This window comes from Salmo salar, chromosome ssa26, assembly GCF_905237065.1.
Source record: "Salmo salar chromosome ssa26, Ssal_v3.1, whole genome shotgun sequence".
NCBI lineage: Eukaryota > Metazoa > Chordata > Actinopteri > Salmoniformes > Salmonidae > Salmo > Salmo salar.
This window is the reverse complement of record NC_059467.1, coordinates 51018781-51041951: the sequence shown is the minus strand read 5'-3', so window position 1 is coordinate 51041951 and position 23171 is coordinate 51018781. Positions and strand designations below refer to the sequence as shown.

Genomic DNA, 23171 nt, shown 5'->3' with positions numbered 1-23171 from the left:
CATACAAAAACCCCAACATAGAAAAAATAAACTAGAACACAACATAGAAAAAATAAACTAGATAAAACCCCCCAGTCACGCCCTGACCTACTCTACCATAGAAAATAAGAGCACTCTATGGTCAGGACGTGACAGGCTCTGTATTTATCAGCCCCATTACGTTCCCGTCCCCCCCCCTTGAAACCCCTGGACAGATCTGTATCACGTTCATGTGTTTCTTAACCTCTACTTTACACACACACTGTTGTGGTCACCCTCCCTACACATTTCTCAACGTCAATGGTGAATGATCTTCTCAGTAACGTACAGTGTTGTTTTGAATTATGCACAGTGGGCATATTTTTTTAGCAGATCTGTTATTAATGAACTGTAGCATAGTACATATTTTGCCTAGTGGCTCGCTGTTGAGTTGTGGCCACATGAACTGCATACAAGGCCTTCCCTCATCCTCCCTTAGGCAAATCAGACCGTGATTCTATCCTCGTGCTTCCTGTTTATAAACAAAAGCTTAAACAAAAAGTACCAGAAAAAAAACGAAAAAAAATTTGTGCCCTCCAAGCTCATCACCAAGCTCAGGATCCTGGGACTGAACACTTCCCTCTGCAACTGGATCTTGGACTTCCTGATGGGTCGACCCCAAGTGGTGAAGGTAGGCAACAACACCTTTGCCACGCTGACCCTCAACACGGAGGCTCCTCAGGGGTGCATGCTTAGTCCCCTCCTGTGTTCCCTGTTCACCCACGACTGTGTGGCCACGCACGACTTCAACACCATCATCAAGTTTGCTGACAACACGATGGTGGTAGACCTGATCACCGATGGAAATGATGAGACAGCCTACGAGATCAGATACCAGTCAGTGTGGTGCCAGTACAACAGTCTCTCACGCACACCTGTTAATTGAAATGCATTCCAGGTGACTACCTCATGAAGCTGGTTGAGAGAATGCCAAGAGTGTGCAAAGCTGTCATCAAGGCAAATTGTGGATAAAATATATTTTGATTTGTTTAACACTTCTTTAGTTACTACATGATTCCATATGTGCTATTTCATAGTTTTGATGTCGTCACTATTATTCTACAATGTAGAAAATAGTAAAAATAAAGAAAAACCCTTGAATGAGTAGGTGTTCTTCATGTACATATCTACCTCTAATAACCTCTAATAACTTATTATTATCTATCCTGATGCCTTGTCACTTTACCCTGCCTTCATGTACATATCTACCTCTAATACCTTATTATTATCTATCCTGATGTCTAGTCACTTTATCCTGCCTTCATGTACATATCTACCTCAAATACCTTATTATTATCTATCCTGATGCCTAGTCACTTTACCCTGCCTTCATGTACATATCTACCTCAAATACCTTATTATTATCTATCCTGATGCCTTGTCACTTTACCCTGCCTTCATGTACATATCTACCTCAAATACCTTATTATTATCTATCCTGATGTCTAGTCACTTTACCCTGCCTTCATGTACATATCTACCTCAAATACCTTATTATTATCTATCCTGATGTCTAGTCACTTTACCCTGCCTTCATATACATATCTACCTCAAATACCTTATTATTATCTATCCTGATGTCTAGTTACTTTACCCTGCCTTCATGTACATATCTACCTCAAATACCTTAATATTATCTATCCTGATGTCTAGTCACTTTATCCTGCCTTCATGTACATATCTACCTCAAATACCTTATTATTATCTATCCTGATGTCTAGTCACTTTACCCTGCCTTCAGGTACATATCTACCTCAAATACCTTATTATTATCTATCCTGATGTCTAGTCACTTTACCCTGCCTTCATGTACATATCTACCTCAAATACCTTATTATTATCTATCCTGATGTCTAGTCACTTTATCCTGCCTTCATGTACATATCTACCTCAAATACCTTATTATTATCTATCCTGATGTCTAGTCACTTTATCCTGCCTTCATGTAAATATTGAAATCAAATAGCTCGTACCTCTGCACAGTGATCTGGAACTGGTACTTCCTGTATATAGCTCCACATTGATCTGGTACTGGTATTCCCTGTATATAGCTCCACATTGATCTGGTACTGGTACTCCCTGTATATAGCTCCACATTGATCTGTTACTGGTACTCCCTGTATATAGCTCCACAGTGATCTGGTACTGGTACTCCCTGTATATAGCTCCACATTGATCTGGTACTGGTACTCCCTGTATATAGCTCCACATTGATCTGGTACTGGTACTCCCTGTATATAGCTCCACAGTGATCTGGTACTGGTACTTCCTGTATACAGCTCCATATTATTCTGGTACTTCCTGTATACAGCTCCACATTGTTCTGGTACTTCCTGTATATAGTACTGGTACTTCCTGTATATAGTACTGGTACTTCCTGTATATAGTACTGGTACTTCCTGTATATAGCTCCATTGTTGTGTATTATATTTATCTTGTTGTTGCTATATATTTTTTATTATTTTTTTACTCTGCGTCGTTGGGAACGGCTCGTAAGTAAGCATTTCACTGTATTTCGGTTCATGTGACAAATACAATTTCATTTGACTTGTTTTGATGAGAGAAAAATGTGACCATTTGGCACAATCATTGTAAAAAATTCATAAGAAATGAGATGGTGTTTTTTTTCTCTCTTACTTGAACGTTGTTCTATACTATTATATTCTGTTCTGTAATATACAATACTATCACTGTGATCTTGTAGACATTGATTCAGCTTTGATATAACTTTATTAAACGAGCACCATCTGCCCGAGTAACAGTAGCTGTACAGAGACTGTGCGTAAGGTAGAGAATCCCACACATGGGCAGAAGCTTCCGGAAACTTTAGCAGTCCATTAAAAGTTGAATCGGCAAAAAGGAAAGTCTCTCCCATGTCTCTGTGGTGTGTCTAGTCTGGTTGTGGTCTCTCCCATGTTTCTGTGGTGTGTCTGGTCTGGTTGTGGTCTCTCCCATGTTTCTGTGGTGTGTCTGGTCTGGTTGTGGTCTCTCCCATGTCTCTGTGGTGTGTCTGGTCTGGTTGTGGTCTCTCCCATGTCTCTGTGGTGTGTCTGGTCTGGTTGTGGTGTCTCCCATGTCTCTGTGGTGTGTCTGGTCTGGTTGTGGTCTCTCCCATGTCTCTGTGGTGTGTCTGGTCTGGTTGTGGTCTCTCCCATGTCTCTGTGGTGTGTCTGGTCTGACTGTGGTCTCTCCCATGTCTCTGTGGTGTGTCTGGTCTGACTGTGGTGTCTCCCATGTCTCTGTGGTGTGTCTGGTCTGGTTGTGGTCTCTCCCATGTCTCTGTGGTGTGTCTGGTCTGGTTGTGGTCTCTCCCATGTCTCTGTGGTGTGTCTGGTCTGGTTGTGGTCTCTCCCATGTCTCTGTGGTGTGTCTGGTCTGACTGTGGTGTCTCCCATGTCTCTGTGGTGTGTCTGGTCTGGTTGTGGTCTCTCCCATGTCTCTGTGGTGTGTCTGGTCTGACTGTGGTCTCTTCAATCTCTCTGGCATGTGTCTGTTCATGGTCCAGCTGATATTCCCATGTGCTGACCCCAGGGTGCAGTATCGTGGCATTGGTTTCCGTGTGTTTCCATGTGAACAGCCTGCTGGGCTGGCCTGTCTGTGAAGGGATGACCAGAGATAAAAGCCTGCTGTGTAAATGGATGACCAGGACAGAGAGGGAGGATCTTCTTAACAGCAGTGACCGCCGCCCAGATCCACAGCCCTATTTAACCAGCTTGGCCGTCTCCTATAGCATCACACACTGGATACTACAGGAGGATCCTACAGGAGGATACTACAGGAGGATACTACAGGAGGATCCTACAGGAAGATCCTACAGGAGGGAGACTGAGCCTGGAGGTAGACTGACACTGATAGTGTAACAGGTGACTATAACCACAGGAAGTCTAAGGACCAGGCTTGAATGTGCTCTTCCATTCAAGGTCATTTCCTATACAGTAAAAAACATTTTATAGTCGGCTATTCCTATACAGGATACATGTATTATTATTTCAATTCATTGAATTGAATAAGAAACTGAATTGAATTCAAATATTACATGATGAGGGAGAATTGGCTTTGCAATGATTGGATTTGAAAAGTTGTAGCCTTGGTTGCTTGTGTTTTTTGGTTTTGAAAAGTTGCCTGTGATCTGACCTAACTGTGAATTTTCTTCCTTCTCTTTCTCCAGAGCTGTGATCCTGACAGAGCTCATGTAATGTGGGTCGTTGAGCAGATCCGTGTTTCAGTGGCCAAAAACAACCTTCTGTTGCCAATAGCAGAGTACAGCTTCCGCATCTCAGACATCATGTTGGGAGAGAGAACATCTCGGGAGAAAGGAAGGAAGACGATCTCTCTGTGTCCTAACATCATCACTCCGAGTACTATCCCTGAGTTCTGCATCCCACCAAAGATCTCGCCACAGCAGGAGCTAAAGACAGTGGATTGGAGTAAAACTAGCCCTGTTGGAAAGGTGTCCTTTTCTCCTGAGGTAACAGTGAGAGAACCCTTCATCAACACTCATCCAACCCTCATCCAGGTAGAGAGCGTGGACGAGACTCCATACGACCAGGGCTTCAGTGATGAGGAGAGTACCAACGCTGACCCCCAGAGCCAAGCAGCTCTCTCCCTGCCCCACCTGGCCAAGGCCCAGACCTGCTACGGTTTCTGTACCCTCCTGGAGAGCCCCCACACCCGGAGGAAAGAGTCTCTGTTCCACAGCCACCCAAACGCCTGCCCCCTCCCCCTGATCGCTGCCTCTCCCGGGCCTCGCGGCCGCTCCAAAACGTACTCCTCCAGAACCTCACCTCTACCCCACTCACCGTCATCCTCCTTCAGCCTCACCAAGCTGACCTCCAGCAGGCTGTCTCCTGGAGGCTCCAGGCTGGTGGCTCTCCAGAGACAGAGCACCCTGGACAGTGATACCACCTCTTCCACCGAGTCCTCCCCGTTCAGCTCCCCTCTCCTGGCCAGGCCGCCTCCCAAGTCCTCCCTGCTCAAAGCCCTGAGCCGCGACATACTTCTGTCCCGGACTATGAGAAAAGCTGTGCTCTCCAGAAACAACTCCCTGTCCACAGATGAAAGCAGCTCTACGGACAACAGCCCAAATATCATCCGGAGGGCCTCTGATGCTGGATTAGTAGAACCCCTTCCCAGTGCCTTCACCCTGGCTCCCCCTGTTATCTTCCCCATAGATTTCGTCCTCCACAGAGAGAGGGTCATGAAGGAGAGTCTAGTTCCTGTAGGTAGAGAGGGGGCACTACGGCTCTCAGCAGAGTACTGCCTAGACAACCAGAGACTCAGAGTGAGGTTGATCAGTGCTGAGGGACTGTATGCCATCTCTGTGGATCCTAAGAGCATCAACTGCAGCATCAGTATCTGTCTGTTACCGGGGAAGATTCAGAAGCAACGCAGCGCGGTAATTAAGAGGAGCAGGAACCCCATCTTCAACGAGGATTTCTTCTTCTATGGTATGTCACAGGAAGATATCTGCTGCCGGTCGCTGCGGTTTAAAGTTGTCAACAAAATGTCCTCCATGAAAAGGGACTATATTTTGGGAGACTGTGAGATTTTGCTGAAAACTTTATTATCTATGTAAAAATTGTTGATCGGTTTGAATGTATATAAGAAATATTTTTTGACTTTTTACTCTGCTACATATTTATTAAATCAACGTAAAAAAAAAACCTCCATCTGGTTGTTTTGAGTCTCATCCTACTAAAGTGTGACGGTATTCAGAGACAGTTTATTTCACAGGAGGTTGGTGGTACCTTCATTGGGGAGGACGGGCTCGTGGTAATGGCTGGAGCGGAATGAGTGTTTGTTTTCCATGTGTTTGGTGCCATTCCATTTGCTCTGTTCCAGACATTTATGAGCCGTCCTCCCCTCAGCAGCCTCCACTGGTCTATTTCAAGAGCTGCAATTGCAGAGCCGTCTACACAACAGCCTACATCGACATAAGGAAGGATTAGAAATTGAATTAGTGATTAGATTTGGTCCATAAATGGAAATTAATTGGACCTGCTTTAAAACCTACAGAAAATAATCTTTAAGAGCACTCAGATTACATTTTATAATATACATTTAATTAATTGGAAAAGCTTTTATTTAACAAATACATTACAATTACATTGCCTATGATGAGAATATTAAAACAAATGTTTAACCGTGTCAAAGATGACACTACCAAATATAGTTCATTGATATGGTCCAGAGTTCTACATTCCCACATGTTTGAAAGTCATTCAATGATTTCATTCTGGCCACAATAATTTATTTTTTACATGATCACACCTGTGTTATTTGCAAATACAGTTTATTCAAGATCCCATAATTTGACACCGCTGGCTGTCACTGTATACAGGCATTACTAGTCGATTAGCTACATTACTAATCGATCGCAGAGCGAATCTCTTTCATATTAAAGCTCTTGTCATCGTGCTACGGAAAGGCGTTCACACTGAAGATCACGGGATAATCTTGGCACTCGTAGCATTTACCCATCAACCAGGGTAGTGTTAGCCACGAAGTTCAACAATGGTTTTTGAATCTATGGTCAGTGATCTCCTGAATAGGTTCATCGGAGACTATGTGGAAAACCTCGACAAGTCCCAGTTGAAGATTGGCATTTGGGGAGGTAAGCGACACGCACAGAAGAGGCTGACAGTTGAAGCGCTGCTAACCTCACAGTGCAAGATATGCTAGTGTGGCTAGGTTAGCTGTTAGCATTTTAACAAGCCTTAATGCTAACTAACTAACTAACTAGCTAGCTATAACCAGTCTCTGGGACATGATGCTAACGTTACCCAGTCTACGACAAAAGGTTTTGTAAACATACCTGTAATGATATTGAAATGTTGTAGGACCCTTTGTGCCTAGAAAGTCAGTGACTGGGGCTCACACAGCTAACATATTTACTTTGATCTGGCATTGCATAAATGGGCTGCCATACACAAACAACCTTATGTTTTGTCAGGCTTAGCCTACATTTATTAGTAATCTATTATTATATGGGTACAACATGTAGACATAAACATAAACAGACATGCATTAACCCCAGCTGTTTCCTGCTGGACACAGTGTAGTCTGTCTAACTAATCTGTCTTCACAACAATGAATGCATACAGGACTGAGCGGACTGGTAAATCAAGATGGTATGATCTGGTCAGGTACCAAGGCATCAACCAGTTGATGCCTTTCTCTCAGTGTGGATCTCTTGAGTGAAGTGGCAACTTTTCTATTAGCCATATCCTATACTTTACTAGCCAGGTCCCAGATCTGTTTGTGTACTTACCATATCCTATCCTATACTTTACTAGCCAGGTCCCAGATCTGTTTGTGTACTTACCATATCCTATACTTTACTAGCCAGGTCCCAGATCTGTTTGTGTACTTACCATATCCTATACTTTACTAACCAGGTCCCAGATCTGTTTGTGTACTTACCATATCCTATACTTTACTAGCCAGGTCCCAGATCTGTTTGTGCTCTTACCATATCCTATACATTACTAACCAGGTCCCAGATCTGTTTGTGTACTTACCATATCCTATACTTTACTAGCCAGGTCCCATATCTGTTTGTGCTCTTACCATATCCTATACTTTACTAACCAGGTCCCAGATCTGTTTGTGTACTTACCATATCCTATACTTTACTAGCCAGGTCCCATATCTGTTTGTGCTCTTACCATATTCTATACTTTACTAGCCAGGTCCCATATCTGTTTGTGCTCTTACCATATCCTATACTTTACTAGCCAGGTCCCAGATCTGTTTGTGCTCTTACCATATCCTATACTTTACTAACCAGGTCCCAGATCTGTTTGTGTTCTTGCCATATCCTATACTTTACTAGCCAGGTCCCAGATATTTTTGTGCTCTTGCAAATTCCATTGCTATCATTGTCAAGCCAATGGCATGACCGTTCAATAAGGAGTTGGCAAGAGAGCAGAAACAGACTGTGCCCAGGATAAGCCACAGTTAGTTGCAAAGCTAGATAATATGTACCTAGCTAGTAGGGTATACATTAGAATGTGAAATAGAAACATTTAGTCATACATACAGCTGTCAACACAGCTGGTGAAAGAGTAGGCCTATAACAATTAACATTTTGATCCTGGCAAACTGACATGAGAAAGTAGTGACATTTTGAGTTGTCAACTGCAATGTTTGCTATGAAGGAAGTTCAGGATACTGCAGTAAGTCTCTTGGCAGGTAACAGCGTCCACACCCACCGTCTCGATAATACCTGCAGAAACCATTGTGACTGTTAGGCCTCGGCCGTACCTGTCATCCTCTCCCGTCATCCGAGTGTAGGAGGGTGGGATCTTTGTCCCATGTTTGCACTCCAGACCTGATGCCAGGGTTAATACAGTAGTTGGATTAATAGAGCAGTTGGATTAATACAGTAGTCGAATCTATGATTCCTTAGCTAGACAGGACCCTTATTTTTGTCATGGGTAGACCGCAGTACTAGCCTAGCCTATATCTTTGGAACGTTGAAGCCAGATAAAAGCCATTGTATTAGATTTGCATAAGTGTCATATATCCTAGTAAGACCAAAGCTAGCCTGCAGCACCATTTAGTTTTGTTTGTATTGCATTGTGATATAGGCTCATACAGGAAAAAAACCCTTACTACAAATACCAAACGGTACCGACAGATTCCTCACTAGTCCTGTTTCTTCCCTGTAGACCTAGTTATTGTATCATGTGTCTCAACCGTCGACTAGGCCCAATACAGAGCTTCATGATTAAATGTTAGTCTGTTGGTTGTAACCTACTGTACGGTCTGTTGGTCTGTCTGTTTCACTAAGGAAGTCTTCCATTTTAGGCTTTCTGCTGTTGTGTTTTTATACCGTAGATTAGTTTACCCTTGGTTCTTGATAAAAGCCCAAAGGTCAGATAAGGTCATCGATTTGACCCACGGTAGTGTTTCTCCAGGTTAATATCTAAACTATACGCTAAATTCAATTGATGTTGTTTAATTCAATCATTGATGGAAAAGGCCTACGTTTTAACAATAGATATGTGAATGGAGGGCAAAGGAGTACAGAGTCTACCAACAACATATTCTGAAGAGATTATGATCACATGACTGTTCCATCTCAAAGCGAGCTCACTTTACCTCTCAACACTATGAATGCTTTTGTCACACCTTGACGTGGGAGGCTTGGTTCTTTTTAAGTCCTGGGTTATTTTTCCAAAGTACATGATGGTTACCTGAGCTAGATCACCTTACAGTCCTGTGACTGCTGTCAGAGGTGATCAGCAACACGATTTCACCAGACGTGTTGTTTCTGTACACTGGACACAGTGATGTAACATCTAGAGCTACGCTAACTCACCTCACTGTGATGTAACATCTAGAGCTACGCTAACTCACCTCACTGTGATGTAACATCTAGAGCTACGCTAACTCACTGTGATGTAACATCTAGAGCTACGCTAACTCACTGTGATGTAACACCTAGAGCTACGCTAACTCACCTCACCTCACTGTGATGTAACATCTAGAGCTACGCTAACTCACCTCACTGTGATGTAACATCTAGACCTACGCTAACTCACCTCACTGTGATGTAACATCTAGAGCTACGCTAACTCACCTCACTGTGATGTAACATCTAGAGCTACGCTAACTCACCTCACTGTGATGTAACATCTAGAGCTACGCTAACTCACTGTGATGTAACATCTAGAGCTACGCTAACTCACTGTGATGTAACACCTAGAGCTACGCTAACTCACCTCACCTCACTGTGATGTAACATCTAGAGCTACGCTAACTCACCTCACTGTGATGTAACATCTAGAGCTACGCTAACTCACTGTGATGTAACATCTAGACCTACGCTAACTCACCTCACTGTGATGTAACATCTAGAGCTACGCTAACTCACCTCACTGTGATGTAACATCTAGACCTACGCTAACTCACCTCACTGTGATGTAACATCTAGACCTACGCTAACTCACCTCACTGTGATGTAACATCTAGAGCTACGCTAACTCACCTCACTGTGATGTAACATCTAGAGCTACGCTAACTCACCTCACTGTGATGTAACATCTAGAGCTACGCTAACTCACTGTGATGTAACATCTAGACCTACGCTAACTCACCTCACTGTGATGTAACACCTAGACCTACGCTAACTCACCTCACTGTGATGTAACATCTAGACCTACGCTAACTCACCTCACTGTGATGTAACATCTAGACCTACGCTAACTCACCTCACTGTGATGTAACATCTAGACCTACGCTAACTCACCTCACTGTGATGTAACATCTAGAGCTACGCTAACTCACCTCACTGTGATGTAACATCTAGAGCTACGCTAACTCACTGTAATGTAACACCTAGGGGGAAATGCTGTAAAGTTAAGAGGACTCGATGTATTTTGAAAGATGAGACGTTGAGGATCATAATAAATACCGTTTTGATATTATACAAGCAAGCCAAACACCCGTGAGTCCAAATGTGCACTTCACATCTCCAAATCATAAAACTGATGTCATTTACAGTGTCAACGTTAATAATCACTATGTTTTGATGTACAGTTACCAGATGACATGTCGTCATACACTGGGTTGTTCTGAACATAATGAGTATGTTTTGTTTCATTGTGAATATAATTCACTGCTAGGGCCCTGGTAAAAAAGTAGTGCAGTACATACGGAATTGGGTTTTTAGGAATCAGACAGGATTTGGTCCAGATTTAGGAGCCATGGTTGTTTAACTTCCTGTTTTGGTCTAGGCTATATAACCACCAGCCATGGTTGTTTAACTTCCTGTTTTGGTCTAGGCTATATATCCACCATGACTGACTTTTTTGTAGTAGCCCGATGAAAGAAACCTGACTCCCTGGTCGACACACACAGTTGATAATTGTCTGAATCTACTCCGCTAGCTGTAAGTCAAGCAGACTTCCTGTAACTAGTGTACACATCAAGCAGACTTCCTGTAACTAGTGTACACATCAAGCAAGCTTCCTGTAACTAGTGTACACATCAAGCAAGCTTCCTGTAACTAGTGTACACATCAAGCAAGCTTCCTGTAACTAGTGTACACATCAAGCAAGCTTCCTGTAACTAGTGTACACATCAAGCAAGCTTCCTGTAACTAGTGTACACATCAAGCAAGCTTCCTGTAACTAGTGTACACATCAAGCAAGCTTCCTGTAACTAGTGTACACATCAAACAGACTTCCTGTAACTAGTGTACACATCAAGCAAGCTTCCTGTAACTAGTGTACACATCAAGCAAGCTTCCTGTAACTAGTGTACACATCAAGCAAGCTTCCTGTAACTAGTGTACACGTTCTAGTATCACTATTAACTTGTGTTTTCTCTCATCTCTGTCCAGGCAATGTTGTTCTGGAAAACTTGAAAGTTAAAGAAAATGCTTTGGTAAGTATGCATTACTTTATTATCATCAACATGTGTGGAGCCTATCATTTTAAATAGATGTTATTGTACTTTCCAGGTATCCATCCCTATTGTCCTCACCTCACAGAGGCCTGTAGTAGACCAGGTCAGGTTCACCTCACAGAGGCCTGTAGTAGACCAGGTCGGGTTCACCTCACAGAGGCCTGTAGTAGACCAGGTCAGGTTCACCTCACAGAGGCCTGTAGTAGACCAGGTCTGGTTCACCTCACAGAGGCCTGTAGTAGACCAGGTCTGGTTCACCTCACAGAGGCCTGTAGTTGACCAGGTCTGGTTCACCTCACAGAGGCCTGTAGTAGACCAGGTCTGGTTCACCTCACAGAGGCCTGTAGTAGACTAGGTCTGGTTCTGATCCATCCCTATTGTCCTCACCTCACAGAGGCCTGTAGTAGACCAGGTCTGGTTCACCTCACAGAGGCCTGTAGTAGACCAGGTCTGGTTCACCTCACAGAGGCCTGTAGTCGACCAGGTCTGGTTCACCTCACAGAGGCCTGTAGTAGACCAGGTCTGGTTCACCTCACAGAGGCCTGTAGTCGACCAGGTCTGGTTCACCTCACAGAGGCCTGTAGTAGACCAGGTCTGGTTCACCTCACAGAGGCCTGTAGTCGACCAGGTCTGGTTCACCTCACAGAGGCCTGTAGTCGACCAGGTCTGGTTCACCTCACAGAGGCCTGTAGTAGACCAGGTCTGGTTCACCTCACAGAGGCCTGTAGTCGACCAGGTCTGGTTCTGAATCATTGATGTAGCCTATCCCTGACTGTTGTCCATACATTAATGATACATGATGTTGATCGCTGACCTTTTCCACTACAGCAACTCACATGTTGATCAAGGAGACAGTAGTGTAATCATTATATCAACTATAGACATTGTACAGAGAATGGAGGTCAGGGCTGGTAGTGTTGAATCAGAGTTGGAGGGTGAAGGATGGTGCTCAGGGCTGGTAGTGTTGAATCAGAGTTGGAGGGTGAAGGATGGAGGTCAGGGCTGGTAGTGTTGAATCAGAGTTGGAGGGTGAAGGATGGAGGTCAGGGCTGGTAGTGTTGAATCAGAGTTGGAGGGTGAAGGATGGTGCTCAGGGCTGGTAGTGTTGAATCAGAGTTGGAGGGTGAAGGATGGAGGTCAGGGCTGGTAGTGTTGAATCAGAGTTGGAGGGTGAAGGATGGAGGTCAAGGCTGGTAGTGTTGAATCAGAGTTGGAGGGTGAAGGATGGAGGTCAGGGCTGGTAGTGTTGAATCAGAGTTGGAGGGTGAAGGATGGTGATCAGGGCTGGTAGTGTTGAATCAGAGTTGGAGGGTGAAGGATGGTGGTTAGAGGGTGAAGGATGGTGTTCAGGGCTGGTAGTGTTGAATCAGAGTTGGAGGGTGAAGGATGGTGGTTAGAGGGTGAAGGATGGTGATCAGGGCTGGTAGTGTTGAATCAGAGTTGGAGGGTGAAGGATGGAGGTCAGGGCTGGTAGTGTTGAATCAGAGTTGGAGGGTGAAGGATGGTGATCAGGGCTGGTAGTGTTGAATCAGAGTTGGAGGGTGAAGGATGGTGGTTAGAGGGTGAAGGATGGTGCTCAGGGCTGGTAGTGTTGAATCAGAGTTGGAGGGTGAAGGATGGTGGTTAGAGGGTGAAGGATGGTGGTTAGAGGGTGAAGGATGGTGATCAGGGCTGGTAGTGTTGAATCAGAGTTGGAGGGTGAAGGATGGTGCTCAGGGCTGGTAGTGTTGAATCAGAGTTGGAGGGTGAAGCATGGTGCTCAGGGCTGGTAGTGTTGAATCAGAGTTGGAGGGTGAAGGATGGTGGTCAGGGCTGGTAGTGTTGAATCAGAGTTGGAGGGTGAAGGATGGTGGTTAGAGGGTGAAGGATGGTGGTTAGAGGGTGAAGGATGGTGATCAGGGCTGGTAGTGTTGAATCAGAGTTGGAGGGTGAAGGATGGTGGTTAGAGGGTGAAGCATGGTGGTTAGAGGGTGAAGGATGGTGCTCAGGGCTGGTAGTGTTGAATCAGAGTTGGAGGGTGAAGGATGGTGGTTAGAGGGTGAAGCATGGTGCTCAGGGCTGGTAGTGTTGAATCAGAGTTGGAGGGTGAAGGATGGTGGTTAGAGGGTGAAGGATGGTGCTCAGGGCTGGTAGTGTTGAATCAGAGTTGGAGGGTGAAGGATGGTGCTCAGGGCTGGTAGTGTTGAATCAGAGTTGGAGGGTGAAGGATGGTGCTCAGGGCTGGTAGTGTTGAATCAGAGTTGGAGGGTGAAGGATGGTGCTCAGGGCTGGTAGTGTTGAATCAGAGTTGGAGGGTGAAGGATGGTGGTTAGAGGGTGAAGGATGGTGCTCAGGGCTGGTAGTGTTGAATCAGTAGAGGTGTGATAGAAGTTAGAACACAGTGTTCGAGTGTCTGCTGCTCTGCCAGGAGACTCATGTTCCTCTGACTATCTATGATCTGTCTATGATCTATCTATGATTACATTACATTACATTTACGTCATTTAGCAGACGCTCTTATCCAGAGCAACTTACAGTAGTGAATGCATACGTTTCAATTCATTTCATATATTTCATTTTTTCCCCCCTCCCGTACTGGCCCCCCGTGGGAATCGAACCCACAACCCTGGCGTTGCAAACACCATGCTCTACCAACTGAGCTATCTATGATCTATCAATGATCTTCCACTGTCTCCTTTTAGCTTCCATTCAAGTGACTGAACTTAAAAGACATGTATATTACTGGTCTAATGATGTTGATTCTGGTCTATTGTTTCTGTTACAGAGTGAGCTGGATGTTCCATTTAAAGTGAAAGCTGGTCAGATTGGTGAGTACCGGCGGCAGCCCCCCCTCCACAGATCAAAAGGATCTTATTTATTTCCTTCATGTTGTTTTCTCATGTATCATCCGTAGGTCCACAGCCTTGGTATTGCATAATCAAACTCTGGGAGAACTCTGGGCTAGTAGCTCTGGTAAAGGACAAGTATTCAATCCATGAAGCATGACAACTCAGTAGCTACAGTAGATCCTGGGTCTCAGTTCAGAAGTTTGTTCAGTGACTATGATCCTGGGTCTCAGTTCAGAGGATTGTTCAGTGACTATGATCCTGGGTCTCAGTTCAGAGGATTGTTCAGTAACTCTGATCCTGGGTCTTAGTTCAGAGGATTGTTCAGTGACTATGATCCTGGGTCTCAGTTCAGAGGATTGTTCAGTGACTATGATCCTGGGTCTCAGTTCAGAGGATTGTTCAGTAACTCTGATCCTGGGTCTCAGTTCAGAGGATTGTTCAGTGACTATGATCCTGGGTCTCAGTTCAGAGGATTGTTCAGTAACTCTGATCCTGGGTCTCAGTTCAGAGGATTGTTCAGTGACTCTGATCCTGGGTCTCAGTTCAGAGGATTGTTCAGTGACTCTGATCCTGGGTCTCAGTTCAGAGGTTTGTTCAGTAACTCTGATCCTGGGACTCAGTTCAGAGGATTGTTCAGTAACTCTGATCCTGGGTCTCAGTTCAGAGGATTGTTCAGTGACTCTGATCCTGGGACTCAGTTCAGAGGATTGTTCAGTAACTCTGATCCTGGGACTTAGTAGAGAGACTGTGATGATAAAGAGAACAGAATCTAGCTACCTACCCAGCAGCCCCTGTGTCTTAGTAGAGAGACTGTGATGAGAACAGAGTCTAGCTACCTACCCAGCAGCCCCTGTGTCTTAGTAGAGAGACTGTGATGATAAAGAGAACAGAGTGTGATATGGCTGCTATTTGAGGATTGGTCAGTGATGTGTGTATGGGCTGTATGTGAATTCTCCAGTCGTTACGTTGGTCTCTCTCACTTCACTAAGCCACTTCAACTCCAGTGGTATTTCACTAACGAGAAGTGGACTCCCAAATGGCACCCTATTCCGTTTGTAGCGCACTGCTTTTGACATGGGGCCCATTAGGGGGTCTGGTCTAAAGTATTGTACTATAGAGGAATTAGGATGCCATTTGGGATGCACACTAAACTAAAGCTGAAGATACACTAGCACATTTTGAGGCCATGTTGCAGAGCAATGGGCTCCTGAGTGGCGCAGCGGTCCACTGCATCTCCGTGCTAGAGGCGTCACTACAGACCCTGGTTCCATCCCGGGCTGCATCTCAGTGCTAGAGGAGTCACTACAGACCCTGGTTCCATCCCGGGCTGCATCTCAGTGCTAGAGGAGTCACTACAGACCCTGGTTCCATCCCGGGCTGTATCACAGCTGTATAAGGCACTGCATCTCAGTGCTAGAGGTGTCACTACAGACCCTGGTTCCATCCCGGGCTGCATCTCAGTGCTAGAGGAGTCACTACAGACCCTGGTTCGAATCCAGGCTGTATCACAGCTGTATAAGGCACTGCATCTCAGTGCTAGAGGAGTCACTACAGACCCTGGTTCTATCCCGGGCTGTATCACAGCTGTATAAGGCACTGCATCTCAGTGCTAGAGGAGTCACTACAGACCCTGGTTCTATCCCGGGCTGCATCTCAGTGCTAGAGGGGTCACTACAGACCCTGGTTCGAATCCAGGCTGTATCACAGCTGTATAAGGCACTGCATCTCAGTGCTAGAGGAGTCACTACAGACCCTGATTCTATCCCGGGCTGCATCTCAGTGCTAGAGGAGTCACTACAGACCCTGGTTCCATCCCGGGCTGTATCACAGTGATCTAAGGCCCTGCATCTCAGTGCTAGAGGAGTCACTACAGACCCTGGTTCCATTCCGGGCTCCTGAGTGGCGCAGCGGTCCACTGCATCTCAGTGCTAGAGGAGTCACTACAGACCCTGGTTCGAATCCAGGCTGTATCACAGCTGTATAAGGCACTGCATCTCAGTGCTAGAGGAGTCACTACAGACCCTGGTTCCATCCCGGGCTGTATCACAGCTGTATAAGGCACTGCATCTCAGTGCTAGAGGCGTCACTACAGACACCCTGGTTCTATCCCGGGCTGTATCACAGCGGTCTAAGGCACTGCATCTCAGTGCTAGAGGCGTCACTACAGACCCTGGTTCCATCCCGGGCTGTATCACAGCTGTATAAGGCACTGCATCTCAGTGCTAGAGGAGTCACTACAGACCCTGGTTCCATCCCGGGCTGTATCACAGCTGTATAAGGCACTGCATCTCAGTGCTAGAGGCGTCACTACAGACCCTGGTTCGAATCCAGGCTCCGGTGTAGGCCGTTATTGTAAATAAGAATTTGTTCTTAACTGACTTGCCTAGTTAAATAAACATTACCTTTGTTTGCACTGCCATTTACTTTTTTAAATGTAACTAGATTTAACATTTTAGTTCACAATTCTAAGCTAGGAGGTGTAAATTGCACGCCGACCTATGGGATTCCCGATCACGGCCGGTTGTGATACAGCCTGGATTTGAACCAGGGTGTCTGTAGTGACGCCTCAAGCACTGATGGACAGAACAGGGGCAGCACCTCCAGCAGTATGCATAGCCTAGTGGTTAGAGCGTTGGACTAGTAACCGAAAGGTTGCAAGTTCGAATCCCCGAGCTGACAAGGTAAAAATCTGTCGTTCTGACAAGGCCCACTGTTCTGGTAAAATAAAAAAATAAAAACATTATTTCTCCTCGTTTCTCCTCGTTGCTCCTCATTGCTCCAGTGTCTCATACCCTTCTCCATTGCCAGCAACATTTCTTGGCAATATTTCTTCCAAAATGTACTAGTGTATCACTACAATATCTCTATCAGCAGAACACTGTTTAGTTTGGTAGTTTGTAGCAACGGCTTCAAAACATACAAGAAATAGGAAGTTGGAGTCTGTGATGGAAAAGTTCATCTTTGTGTCTGAATATGTTAATCACACAAACAAACAGGTGTTGCACAACTCTGCCCTGTAAACTAGATGTGAAGAATAGAGCTAGTTAACAGGTTACTCTGTAAACTAGATGTGAAGAACAGAACTAGTTAACAGGTTACTCTGCCCTGTAAACTAGATGTGAAGAATAGAACTAGTTAACAGGTTCCCCTGCCCTGTAAACTAGATGTGAAGAACAGAACTAGTTAACAGGTTACTCTGTAAACTAGATGTGAAGAACAGAACTAGTTAACAGGTTACTCTGTAAACTAGATGTGAAGAACAGAACTAGTTAACAGGTTACCCTGTAAACTAGATGTGAAGAACAGAACTAGTTAACAGGTTACCCTGTAAACTAGATGTGAAGAATAGAGCTAGTTAACAGGTTACTCTACTCTGTAAACTAGATGTGAAGAATAGAGCTAGTTAACAGGTTACTCTGTAAACTAGATGTGAAGAACAGAGCTAGTTAACAGGTTACGCTGTAAACTAGATGTGAAGAACAGAACTAGTTAACAGGTTACTCTACCCTGTAAACTAGATGTGAAGAATAGAGCTAGTTAACAGGTTACTCTACCCTGTAAACTAGATGTGAAGAATAGAGCTAGTTAACAGGTTACTCTGTAAACTAGATGTGAAGAATAGAGCTAGTTAACAGGTTACTCTACCCTGTAAACTAGATGTGAAGAATAGAACTAGTTAACAGGTTACTCTACCCTGTAAACTAGATGTGAAGAACAGAGCTAGTTAACAGGTTACCATGTACAGTAGATGTGAAGAACAGAGCTAGTTAACAGGTTACTCTACCCTGTAAACTAGATGTGAAGAACAGAGCTAGTTAACAGGTTACTCTACCCTGTAAACTAGATGTGAAGAACAGAGCTAGTTAACAGGTTACTCTGTCAACTAGATGTGAAGAATAGAACTAGTTAACAGGTTACTCTGTAAACTAGATGTGAAGAATAGAGCTAGTTAACAGGTTACTCTACCCTGTAAACTAGATGTGAAGAATAGAGCTAGTTAACAGGTTACTCTGTCAACTAGATGTGAAGAATAGAACTAGTTAACAGGTTACTCTACCCTGTAAACTAGATGTGAAGAACAGAACTAGTTAACAGGTTACTCTGCCCTGTAAACTAGATGTGAAGAATAGAACTAGTTAACAGGTTACTCTGCCCTGTAAACTAGATGTGAAGAACAGAACTAGTTAACAGGTTACTCTGTAAACTAGATGTGAAGAACAGAACTAGTTAACAGGTTACTCTGTAAACTAGATGTGAAGAACAGAACTAGTTAACAGGTTACCCTGTAAACTAGATGTGAAGAACAGAACTAGTTAACAGGTTACTCTACCCTGTAAACTAGATGTGAAGAATAGAGCTAGTTAACAGGTTACTCTACTCTGTAAACTAGATGTGAAGAATAGAACTAGTTAACAGGTTACTCTGTAAACTAGATGTGAAGAACAGAGCTAGTTAACAGGTTACTCTACCCTGTAAACTAGATGTGAAGAACAGAGATAATTTCCCACATTTCTCTCATTCTGGATGAGACGGCTTGTGATGAGAACACATGTTTTCTCTCTGAGAACAAAGCCCAACAGAGGCTGTATCCTCACTGCATTACAACCCTTATAGCCTTTGTTGTTTAACATTAAGCAGTCTTGTTCCAGGTCCTGTATAGTCACTTTAGGATAGATTTTAGCCTTTTGGATAATTTTTTTAACTTCACATCAGTAATGTTTGGAGCCCAGTCCCGTACTAGATCCTATAGATTAAATGACCTAAATAGGTTACTCTGAGAGACTGTTCAACTCTGCCCTTGGCTTTGTCCCCCCCCAGACAGAGGTCTAATGTTGTGTATTGAGTAGATAATAATGGACTGTAATGGCAGACGTGCTGTGCTGTGAGTAGATTCTCTGTCCCATAGATATAGAATGACTAGAACGGTGGTTTTCCCCATTCCAGGAAACGTGTCGTGGTGGGTGGAGCAGACCGGCGGCCATATTGGGTGTACCTCGGCCATGAGTGTTCCAGTCAAATGACTGTGGTGCGAGGGGCTTTCTCCCTTTACTTCTAAGAACTAGTTGTGTCTATGGTGACAAGTGTCTTTCCTCACCTCACCTGACACTTTCTCTGATCATCCTTTTAATGACATTAGAGAAACTACTGCAATCCAAGATGCTTCACATCTCTACTGGGGAAAGTGTCCACGCAGCCCAGAGGTTTGTTAACAACACTGTGAGATGGACAGAGACTGTAGAGAGAGGACATGTAACACTGAGGAAAGATGGACAGAGACTGTAGAGAGAGGACATGTAACACTGAGGAAAGATGGACAGAGACTGTAGAGTAGAGAGAGGACATGTAACACTGAGGAAAGATGGACAGAGACTGTAGAGTAGAGAGAGGACATGTAACACTGAGGAAAGATGGACAGAGACTGTAGAGTAGAGAGAGGACATGTAACACTGAGGGAAGATGGACAGAGACTGTAGAGTAGAGAGGACATGTAACACTGAGGAAAGATGGACAGAGACTGTAGAGTAGAGAGGACATGTAACACTGAGGAAAGATGGACAGAGACTGTAGAGAGAGTACATGTAACACTGAGGAAAGATGGACAGAGACTGTAGAGAGAGGACATGTAACACTGAGGAAAGATGGACAGAGACTGTAGAGTAGAGAGGACATGTAACACTGAGGGAAGATGGACAGAGACTGTAGAGAGAGGACATGTAACACTGAGGAAAGATGGACAGAGACTGTAGAGAGAGGACATGTAACACTGAGGAAAGATGGACAGAGACTGTAGAGAGAGGACATGTAACACTGAGGAAAGATGGACAGAGACTGTAGAGTAGAGAGAGGACATGTAACACTGAGGAAAGATGGACAGAGACTGTAGAGTAGAGAGAGGACATGTAACACTGAGGAAAGATGGACAGAGACTGTAGAGTAGAGAGAGGACATGTAACACTGAGGAAAGATGGACAGAGACTGTAGAGTAGAGAGAGGACATGTAACACTGAGGAAAGATGGACAGAGACTGTAGAGAGAGGACATGTAACACTGAGGAAAGATGGACAGAGACTGTAGAGAGAGGACATGTAACACTGAGGGAAGATGGACAGAGACTGTAGAGTAGAGAGAGGACATGTAACACTGAGGGAAGATGGACAGAGACTGTAGAGAGAGGACATGTAACACTGAGGAAAGATGGACAGAGACTGTAGAGAGAGGACATGTAACACTGAGGAAAGATGGACAGAGACTGTAGAGAGAGGACATGTAACACTGAGGAAAGATGGACAGAGACTGTAGAGAGAGGACATGTAACACTGAGGAAAGATGGACAGAGACTGTAGAGTAGAGAGAGGACATGTAACACTGAGGAAAGATGGACAGAGACTGTAGAGTAGAGAGAGGACATGTAACACTGAGGAAAGATGGACAGAGACTGTAGAGTAGAGAGAGGACATGTAACACTGAGGAAAGATGGACAGAGACTGTAGAGTAGAGAGAGGACATGTAACACTGAGGAAAGATGGACAGAGACTAGTAGAGAGAGGACATGTAACACTGAGGAAAGATGGACAGAGACTTAGGTAGAGAGAGGACATGTAACACTGAGGAAAGATGGACAGAGACTGTAGAGTAGAGAGAGGACATGTAACACTGAGGAAAGATGGACAGAGACTGTAGAGTAGAGAGAGGACATGTAACACTGAGGAAAGATGGACAGAGACTGTAGAGTAGAGAGAGGACATGTAACACTGAGGAAAGATGGACAGAGACTGTAGAGTAGAGAGAGGACATGTAACACTGAGGAAAGATGGACAGAGACTGTAGAGAGGACATGTAACACTGAGGGAAGATGGACAGAGACTGTAGAGAGAGGACATGTAACACTGAGGAAAGATGGACAGAGACTGTAGAGTAGAGAGGACATGTTCAGTTGTTAATAATCTCAGTTAGGTCCTTGGCTAGCTGGTTGTACCACAACATGTGAAGGACTCTCCCGTGTCTTTGTTACTGTCGTGTTTGACTGATATAATTGCATTTGACCCATTTTTAATGTGTTACTAGTGGGTTGACAGCCACTTCTGTTCACTGACTTCCTGCCAACGGTATTACCACCGGTCTCTTCCCACAGCCGCTGTAGAAAACAAGACTACATTACCACCAGTCTCTTCCCACAGCCGCTGTAGAAAACAAGACTACATTACCACCAGTCTCTTCCCACAGCCGCTGTAGAAAACAAGACTACATTACCACCAGTCTCTTCCCACAGCCGCTGTAGAAAACAAGACTACATTACCACCGGTCTCTTCCCACAGCCGCTGTATAAAACAAGACTACATTACCACCAGTCTCTTCCCACAGCCGCTGTAGAAAACAAGACTACATTACCACCAGTCTCTTCCCACAGCCGCTGTAGAAAACAAGACTACATTACCACCAGTCTCTTCCCACAGCCGCTGGAGAAAACAAGACTACATTACCACCAGTCTCTTCCCACAGCCGCTGGAGAAAACAAGACTACATTACCACCAGTCTCTTCCCACAGCCGCTGGAGAAAACAAGACTACATTACCACCAGTCTCTTCCCACAGCCGCTGTAGAAAACAAGACTACATTACCACCAGTCTCTTCCCACAGCCGCTGTAGAAAACAAGACTACATTACCACCGGTCTCTTCCCACAGCCGCTGTAGAAAACAAGACTACATTACCACCGGTCTCTTCCTACAGCCGCTGTAGAAAACAAGACTACATTACCACCAGTCTCTTCCCACAGCCGCTGTAGAAAACAAGACTACATTACCACCAGTCTCTTCCTACAACCGCTGTAGAAAACAAGACTACATTACCACCGGTCTCTTCCCACAGCCGCTGTATAAAACAAGACTACATTACCACCAGTCTCTTCCCACAGCCGCTGTATAAAACAAGACTACATTACCACCGGTCTCTTCCCACAGCCGCTGTATAAAACAAGACTACATTACCACCAGTCTCTTCCCACAGCCGCTGTATAAAACAAGACTACATTACCACCAGTCTCTTCCCACAGCCGCTGTAGAAAACAAGACTACATTACCACCGGTCTCTTCCCACAGCCGCTGTAGAAAACAAGACTACATTACCACCAGTCTCTTCCTACAGCCGCTGTAGAAAACAAGACTACATTACCACCAGTCTCTTCCCACAGCCGCTGTATAAAACAAGACTACATTACCACCAGTCTCTTCCCACAGCCGCTGTAGAAAACAAGACTACATTACCACCAGTCTCTTCCTACAGCCGCTGTAGAAAACAAGACTACATTACCACCGGTCTCTTCCTACAGCCGCTGTATAAATCAAGACTACATTACCACCGGTCTCTTCCTACAGCCGCTGTAGAAAACAAGACTACATTACCACCGGTCTCTTCCCACAGCCGCTGTAGAAAACAAGACTACATTACCACCAATATCTGGAGATGGGCTTTTTGAATGAGTTTCTCTCTGATCCACAGCTGTTGACTACTGGTCTGGTCTGTGTATAGTGGTGTCTGTATATCTCCTACTAGCTAGACAACATCAGCAGCATGTGATCTGGTTGTGGTTAACAAAGCAGGGAATTGGACCACTGTGACTTTGAGACTGGAGTTGTATCACTTGTCCCATGTTGGACCTGTTGTTCCTTATGAGGATCTACACATCAATGCATCTTAACTGAGACACATGACCCCCCCCCTCCTGTTGATTTCTGAAGGCAGTAGTTCCATCCTAATTAGGATGTGACCAATATGATTTTAACATTTTTTTTCCTTCTTCATATTGACCTGAATGACTTGCCACTCTAATCAGACCAGAGTACGGGTCAACATCCGACTGTTTTCATCTCTCCCAGAATCAAATCAAATGTATTTATATAGCCCTTCTTAC

The 23171-nt window shown here is 44.6% G+C and overlaps 2 protein-coding genes across 7 annotated transcripts in view; both read left to right on the top strand.

Annotated features, from left to right (window-relative positions):
* Positions 1 to 4146: 4146 nt before the first annotated feature.
* Positions 4147 to 5617, top strand: LOC106588016 (C2 calcium-dependent domain-containing protein 4C-like). Its single transcript, XM_014176679.2, has one exon. The coding sequence runs from the start codon at positions 4214 to 4216 to the stop codon at positions 5591 to 5593; it is 1380 nt and encodes a 459-aa protein (XP_014032154.1). The 5' UTR covers positions 4147 to 4213; the 3' UTR covers positions 5594 to 5617.
* A 782-nt stretch (positions 5618 to 6399) lies between these two features.
* vps13c (vacuolar protein sorting 13 homolog C) overlaps positions 6400 to 23171 on the top strand; it is a 225915-nt gene continuing 209143 nt past the window's right edge. For all 6 annotated transcript variants that reach the window (XM_045709067.1, XM_045709065.1, XM_045709066.1 and 3 more), the window contains exons 1-3: positions 6400 to 6631; positions 11369 to 11412; positions 14198 to 14240. In XM_045709067.1, coding sequence (XP_045565023.1) covers positions 6532 to 6631; positions 11369 to 11412; positions 14198 to 14240 — 187 coding nt within the window. In that variant the 5' untranslated portion in view covers positions 6400 to 6531. The remainder of the gene's footprint in view (positions 6632 to 11368; positions 11413 to 14197; positions 14241 to 23171) is intronic.